Genomic DNA, 8,106 nt, shown 5'->3' with positions numbered 1-8,106 from the left:
GTAATCTGTCATGTTTTTGGACTGTGGGAGGAAGTCGTGGTACCTGGAGGGAACAAACGCCATGCAGAAAGAACCCAGGCTGGGTTTGGATCCCAGCCTGGGGGAAGGGAGTTCAGGAGTGTCTTTAAAAGTTCAAATTACTTCCAGTCACAACATTTTTATTTAGTCTCATTCCCATCCTTATAAAAATGTCAAATCACCAAAAACTTAATTAATTTTAGTAATTAAATTCAAAGACTCAATCTTGTGTATTAATATAACTTGATTATACACAGTTATGCTTATACTAAACTAATTCATTCATACAGTATTTTAATATATGTAACCTATGAATACAAAGTCAGCAATATGTGACAAGTTGAAGAAGGAACACATACAAACTTAGAAACTTCAGAAAAGTTATTAATAAACATTCAGATAGTTTATCTCCAGCTTCAAAGCTCATCAACTCATCAAGCTCAGGTAATTTCACAAACCTTTGCCACCCAGACCCCAAACACTGAAAACCATCATTTGATCAGGCACTAAAACTCTCATCCAACATCCTTAAAAGCTTATTAGCTCTGACATTATTTTAAATGGCTGGGTTTTTTTTTTAACAATTTTTATTTTTATGAAGTATTTTCAGTGACTTCCCACGCTTCCTTTGTGAGTGCAGTCAGTTTTCTCATTCTAAATTAAAATCAACGTTTGACTCCCAGTGAAACGATTTTATAGTTTAACATGTTTTTTTTCTCCTTCATTGATTCTTTTGTCGTATAAGGAAAGCAACACATCATGTTTTAACACCACAGCACCAGAGCCGTTACTATTTGTTACTCTCAAGTATTTGTCTTTTAACCATCCCAATAAACCTCTTGAAAAAGAAGGAAAGAACACAAATAATAACTGGGAGATCAATTAAAAAGTAAATTTATTTCAGTAATTCAACCCAAAAAGCAAAACTCTTAAAATGAAATTAATATAATCTTACTTTACATTTAATTAAAAAAAAAAAAATTAAATACTGTTGAGCTGGATTCAACAACAATGTTGTGCTTGAGGCAAAGTGTTCATAAACTTTACTTTCTGAAGCTGCCAGAGGAGTTTCATTCAGGGTTTTTTGACTCCCTGTTTTCGTTTAGGTCCATATGGGACTTGACACCTTTAGTCATATTTGTCTTGGTCAAAAAAGAAAGCAGAAAAAAAATCTGTTCACCTAACTGTGTCCATATCTACCCTCAGAGCAGTGACAAAAAAAAAGCTTTAAACAACTGGAAATTTGACAAACAAGGCTCGACAAAAACCCAATTTTATCTTCATAATCCACACAGTAATCTGGCTTTTTTTGTAATTAAAGATCATTTTAATTAGTATGTAATCAATTTCCAAAAATCTAAGCTAACATAAAAAGTGACTCTTCATTAGCTCTAACAATTAAACTCTATTTTATAAATGCAAGCACTTGGATGGTATTTTCTATACCAATTTATTCCTCCCATAGCAACAGGGAGCAGGGGCAGATACCATTCTCCAGTCATTACACCCTGAAAGAGACGCCACAGTGTCACATAACCACTTCCAAAGGGCAAAATAGAGTTAGGCAAGTTAACGTGGACGATTTAGGATTGAGGGTGGAAGACAGTGTCCCCAGCAGAAAAATGCAAACTGCATGCAGAAAGGCCCTCAGCTGGGATTTAACCCCTGACCTTCCTGCATGGCAAAAGTGTGACCAACTTCTCCACTATGCAGCCTTTGAATGGATTTCAGAAAATCCCATCACATTACATGAAACATGGTTTGCAAAAAAAAAATACTTTTGTAAATTTGTCTCATTCTTCCATGTCTGTGCTCTCAGATTTTTTTTAGGAGAAATAAACAGAAGAAACAATGCCTCACATGTTCAGACTTCAATAATTCAGAAAATTATCCATTTATGAAAACTCAAACTGCACACAACTAAAGTAGGAATAAATACAAAACTGAACAAGCTGTGGTTGTAAACTTCATAACAATAAAACAGCAGATACCAACTGAGTTACAGTACACAATACAACAAAAATATTTAATTTTAATATCACGTTTAAACCTTAAAGAAAGCCATGCTGAATTAATAAAGTCATGCTTAAGTCTAATAAATATCTGTACAAAATTTACAACAAACCTAAATAGGAGTAAAAAACGGTTTGATAGAAAAGATACAAAAAATGAACGTCAGGATAATTGAGGCTAAAGCGTCACATTTTGTTTACATCTGAGAGATTGTACACATTGATCCCATAAATTAGACTCCCACCACCCAGAAGTCATCATTTCATTTGCCTGTTTGGGTTGGACATGATATGATATCTGCATGACATCGATATAAGAGGTACTTCATCCCACAACAATTACGGTTGTTGAAAAATCACAAATGACTGTAATAAAAGGCTCAAGGCGTTGCTGAAACAATATCTCATTATCAGACACCTCATCAGGTCCTCCATGTGATTGCCTGTGTCGGGAGTAAAAATGATACGAGCACAAGTGCTGCGTTACGTCGTGAAGCGGCATCGGAGGGAAAATGTCTCTGCCCCCGGCTGGTTTCAAGACCTGCGGGGCTCAAGTCCATGAGAGAGCTGAGTTAGGGTCCTTTGGTTGTCGATCACGCTGAGCTGACGAACGTAGGTCCAAACGTCGGGGTGATGCTTCCCAGCCTGAGGAGAATCCGGGCCTGATTTGATTAAAAAATGAGAAAAGTTATTAAAAAAAAAAAAAAAAAAAAAAAAACTAACAATGTGAAAGAGGATCCTTTGGATACCTTTTAGAAAATAATAGATTTGAGGATTTTACTGTAGCACTTACTGAATGTTTGGCTCCTATAATATCTCACTGTCTTCACTGTCTTAGCTATCATCCGCTGCAAAGCAGAAAACTACAGTCAGCGGCAAATATCTGCAATTGCATGAAAACTAAAGAAGGGAAAGAAATTCACACCAACTGTCAGACAACAACCTGCACCTGCAGTGCCTCACCATTTTCTCAAAATTGACCAAATTGTCGATAAATGTTTTGTTGCCCTCGTGAGTGAATGTCATGTCTGCGGGAAATAAAAAAAACAGGAAAACAATCGTGGAGAGTTAAAGGTACTGGAGAAGCAGTGCAACACCAAAGTAATCAAAGTGCAATAAAAATGAACAGTTATCGAATCAATGGGGATGACCTTTTATCATCAGCGGCATGAAGGGAATGACGGGCGGGGCCAGTTTGGCGACTGTGAGTCGATACGCCCGGTGATTCCTGGACGGATCCTGCAGAAACATTGAGACGGTTCTGAGATCGGCTTTCAGTGCCTTGCAAAAGCTTTCATAAACTTGAACCTTTTCACATTTTGTCTCCTTACAACAATGTTTATTTTATAATAAGTGTTAGGTCAGTCCAAAGCATCATAATTACTTTTAGTAAAAGGAAAATTATATATTGCTCTCTCATTAGCTCCATGACGGTGCCACCCCCACGTTTCCCCGATTGTGTTATTTTTCTGTCACAGGAAGTGTTTTGCATCTGGGTAGAAAGAATGATTAAGCTCTCAAAAATTAGTTGTAAATAAAAACATAAAAAGTGTGATGCCTATGTCCATGTAGGCCATGTTACTGCAACACTTCTAAATGAAATCCAGTGCAACCGTTTGGCTTCTGTTGCCTAACGTGTACATAACTTGACGCAGTTTATTCTCAATACGAATCCAGCTGTTCTGTGAATGTCTCAGAGGTTTATTAGGGAACATCAACGAATAAACAGGAACCAATGCACTGTAAGTAGGTCAAGGAGAAAGTCGTCAGAAATGTTAAGTTGTTATACTTAGCATGTTTACACTTAGCATGAAACATGCTAAGCATGTTTTTCTTCTCATAGAATATATAAAATGTGTGCATTACACGTTTTTGTAATGTCCTTTGGGCTGTACTGCTGATTGTGTTTAAAAAATAAAAAATAAAAAGGAAAGAAAATAATAAGACAAAATCTGTCCTGAAGTGCGGCTTGTTGATGAGGAATAAGGCGCGGTTTGACCCAGAGTAAGGTGAAGGAAAGACTTTAATAATATCCATAAGGTTCACAACACCAGGAAGACACAGGTACAAGATCATTAACTCAGGAAGAACAACGACGTGAACTATGACAAGGAACCACAAACTATGACTAAGACTAACAAATGACAAAGATCCAGCGGGGAGCAGGAGACACAGGTGAGGTTAAATACACAGGGGACAATCATGGAAACAAGAAACAGCTGGAACAACTCGGGGGCTAGACACGACAACTAAATTAAGTAATAAACACACACAAAAACCCTCAACCTTACGCAATCAATCTATCACCAGGAGAGAAGTAAAGACCCATCGACGTTCAACAGGGGTCATGGTAACATATCTGTAACTGATGATTTATTGAAGCAGCATGGCAGCTTCTACTGCTTTACCCATTCTGAAACGTAAAATGTTGTTTGTGTTTGTACTAAATGCATTTTCAGAGGACTGTTTTGTATGCACTCTGTGTAGTGCATTAAGTTCATATACGCATTCAATAAATTATGATCTGTGTTCCTGAGGCTTGTTTGAAATATCAAAAGTATCGTTTAAGAAAAACAAACAACTTAAGCAGGTATTAAATATGCTCTTTGTTAACTCCGATTTTGTTTTTTATCAGATTGCTGTCATATTTAAACCTTAAAATGTATAGGCAATGTGTCATTGTCCTTCCACCTCCCGGTTACGCACTGCTTCTTGTTTGTAAAAACCCCAATTAAATGACTTGAGGTTTGTGAAAAGTTTAATGGGTGTAAATACTTTTGCAAGGCACCCTAACTAATAAAAAGGGAAATTTACATTAAAGGCGTACCATTAGGTTTTCAAATTCTCCGTAAAACTTCTTAAACTTGCTGGGAAGTTTCTGCGGACGTAAACAAAATGGGAAGGTTAACCTGCAGTTTCAGATAGAGGACGACCAAACAACAAGTCACCCACCTCCCACGTCTGACTGAGTCTGCTCACTGCTGGGTGACTCAGTCCCATAATGACGGCAAAAAAGGCATTTAGATTCTTGTACTCTTTACAGCTTCACAGAAGATATAAGAGGGAGGGTTACAATAAATTTACAATAAAAGTTCATTTTGAAAAAGCAACAAACTGGCCAATTCCCCAGAGAAAAGAGATCCACTTACTGAGCAGCGATCTTGATGAACTTCTTGAGGAGCTGAACTCTCTTGTTCAGCTGGGAACACAGACAAACCTCTGTAATTACCCAGAACTGAATCTCATTAAATCTCTGGAGGAAGAGATCCAGATTCACTGTGGTTTTCTTGACGTGCTGTCTCCCAAACGTGTGATGGATGAGTTCAAGCTGGAAGACATCAGAGAATTAAAAAAAAAAAAACAACAACAAAGAAAAACAAGCTAGTATCACATTAGGGCCAGGAAATAAAGACAGTGTGTGCCAGCCTTGAAAGCAAATTTGATTAAACAGAACCTGCTAAGGCGTCCTTATTGCTCTATAAATACCTCGTGTACACAGTGGAAAAGCTCCCAGTCGTAGAAGGTCATGTGGTAAGCCACATCCTTGGAGCTCATCAATTCAAAATTGGCAAGAGACCCAAGAGACAGACCCTCCTGTTCAGACAGGGGCACCTGGGAGGCACAAGAGATCAGATTAAACCCTGAAACTTTCCACTCTTTTTTAACTTTGCAATCACAAATGCTAATGGATTGCATTGGGATTTTATATGATTGAATAAAGTGATATGTAACTGTGAGGTTTAATACAAAATACGAAACTTGCGCTTGTGGTTGAAATTTGCCAAATGATTTTAAAAAAATTCAAGTGTTATGAACATTTTCGCAAAACGCTATAAAACTGAAAAAGGCAAAGACACTTGAATCTGACTGTTGGTTAAAAATATAATAATGAAATTGTCCGTATGTACGATCAAATGAAAGTAGTTTTTTGGCATTAATGTAAGAACTGTGATGTTGGTATGTGATCATGATAAGTATTTGATTAAATCAACACACCAACACATCCAGCTGGTCCCTCTGGCAGGCAAAGAGCCGTCCGTTTATGCTGAGTGTGGAGAAGATGGAGACATCGTTTGGTTTGAAGACAACTTTCTCTGCCAAAAAGAAAACAAACCATAGTAAGATTTAAAAAAAAATAAAACAAACAAAAGAACTAGATTTATGTTGTCTCAACATAAATCTAGTTACGTTAAAAATAAGAACTAATTTATGAATGCCGACATTCAAATACCTTTAACCATCTAAACCTAAAATATTGAATTTAGTCACACGAACTAATTACTTCAAATAAACATAACATTGAGAAAACTCTGGCAACTTCTCTCAAAATGTTAATAGCCAATCTTGACAATAAATTATCTTTCTGTGCTATACATTTTGAAACAGCTTCTATTGAAAAGCACCGCATAAAAGCAATAAATAAAGTAATGACCAGATTTGATGGCATGTCTTTTTAAACTGCAGTCTGGTTTTAAAGTGTGCTGGAAATCTCATTGTAGCATTTATCCAGAATCCTTCTAAGAACTGTTCTTATTACATCCTTACTTTAATCTCATTTTGTAATAATAAACAGGAAATTAGCTTTAGGAATACAGTCTGATGATGGTAGTTTTTTTCCTCACAGTTTTATTGTCACTCTTTTCTAATCAGCTGAAAGAAAAGTGACCAAGTTGATTGGGTTTTTTCTAAAATTTTTCTACAAATATCATTTAAAAAGAAATACATTTAAAGACTCAAATAAATAAAAAAAAATATGCAAAGGGTTTTGGATTAAAAAATATATTTTATAGTTAACTACATTTGTGTTTCATGTTCAATCCCAACCATTTCCTCGTCATGTACAGCTGCTGCTCTCACCTCCTGCTGAACTGAGGCCGACCAGGATGAGATCCTCCGCTGACCCCAGCTTGTCGGCCACGGCCTCCAGGACCTCCCTGACCGAGGAGGCGACCGGGACCCGGATGGTGGTGTAGGTGTGGTCGCAGCAGTAGACTTTGAACAGGACTGGATGTAAGAATGGGAGGAAACGGAAGAAAAAGTGGGATACAGGATTCAATCTCTTATCTCATCGGTGATGAGAAAACAAAGGCACACCCTTTTTTGTGAATTGGAGTGAATATACGTATGAAATTGTAAATTATTTGCGAATAAAAATCTGGAAAAATGCAACAACGGCTTACATTAAGACTTCTTTTCGGTGATACGTGTAAATAAAATGCAGCAGATTCTACACACTCGTTATTTATTAAATAAAGGAGGTAAAAATGCACCTCTGCATTCACAATGTTTTAAAATCAACATCAGAAGCAACAACATACTAGAAGCCATTTTTCAATGACTACCAGTTTCTCACAGTTCCTCTCTTTATATATTTCTTTCATTGCTTGCATGATCCAGATTCAACCAGTACGCAGCTGTCACACACTTTACTTTACAGAAGAGCTTATGGTCTTCTCAGTGACTGCAAGGTTACACTTATTGTATTTCAATAATTACAACTAAAAGTGGATGTCCTTTATTTTTACCATAACTGCACAAGACTTTTCCGCACTTACTTTCATCGTCTCCTTTGATGGGTTGCCGTTTCTGAAGTTTCTCGTCTACCATATTGAAATGCTGCAGAAGGACTTTGTGCTGCAACAGAGAACATGTTCATAAAGCAGCAACAGAAAACATCTGCATTAAAATGTCAATCTAACTTAATTAGCTGTCTACCTTTCTCTGTGAGGATCTGGCATCGTCTGCACTAAAAAAGTAGAACCAACAGATGGGTTTGATATGTGTTAGTCCTATAATTTACTAATGGAAAACAGTATTTAGACCACATATCCATACAATTTATAACAGCTAATCCTAACTAACCTGCTTTTTATGATTTTCTCCAGCTCCGTCAGCTGATCCCTGAGGGCTGGAAGCACTTTGGCATCTTCTGAAACAGCCACGAGAAACTCCTGTAAAAAACAACAACCTTTGAGTGCAAACAAGACTTAAAACGAGATAAAGTCACGCCAATTTGAATATTTGGCCAGCAAATATTGACACACCTTTGGGAAACTGAAATACAGAAACTTATTTA

General features: G+C 36.9%; 1 protein-coding gene across 8 annotated transcripts in view; it reads right to left on the bottom strand.

The window, feature by feature from the left end:
• Positions 1–588: 588 nt before the first annotated feature.
• The window catches only part of LOC106961733 (rap guanine nucleotide exchange factor 4-like), a 34,953-nt gene continuing 27,435 nt past the window's right edge, over positions 589–8,106 (bottom strand). For 7 of the 8 annotated variants that reach the window (XM_015055660.1, XM_015055661.1, XM_015055668.1 and 4 more), the window contains 13 exons: positions 7,893–7,981; positions 7,746–7,776; positions 7,586–7,664; positions 6,888–7,034; positions 6,027–6,124; positions 5,517–5,642; positions 5,180–5,358; positions 4,983–5,073; positions 4,858–4,908; positions 3,182–3,269; positions 2,994–3,058; positions 2,824–2,878; positions 589–2,692 (listed from right to left, as the gene is read on the bottom strand). In XM_015055660.1, the coding sequence (XP_014911146.1) occupies positions 2,565–2,692; positions 2,824–2,878; positions 2,994–3,058; positions 3,182–3,269; positions 4,858–4,908; positions 4,983–5,073; positions 5,180–5,358; positions 5,517–5,642; positions 6,027–6,124; positions 6,888–7,034; positions 7,586–7,664; positions 7,746–7,776; positions 7,893–7,981 (1,227 nt within the window). In that variant the 3' untranslated portion in view covers positions 589–2,564. The remainder of the gene's footprint in view (positions 2,693–2,823; positions 2,879–2,993; positions 3,059–3,181; positions 3,270–4,857; positions 4,909–4,982; positions 5,074–5,179; positions 5,359–5,516; positions 5,643–6,026; positions 6,125–6,887; positions 7,035–7,585; positions 7,665–7,745; positions 7,777–7,892; positions 7,982–8,106) is intronic. The other variant, XM_015055662.1, reaches the window with a different exon arrangement.

The sequence above is a fragment of the Poecilia latipinna genome, unplaced genomic scaffold, assembly GCF_001443285.1.
Source record: "Poecilia latipinna isolate Pla-1442-1.1 unplaced genomic scaffold, P_latipinna-1.0 Scaffold1329, whole genome shotgun sequence".
NCBI lineage: Eukaryota > Metazoa > Chordata > Actinopteri > Cyprinodontiformes > Poeciliidae > Poecilia > Poecilia latipinna.
Note: the sequence above shows the minus strand (reverse complement) of the source record. Positions and strands in the feature narration are given on the sequence as shown.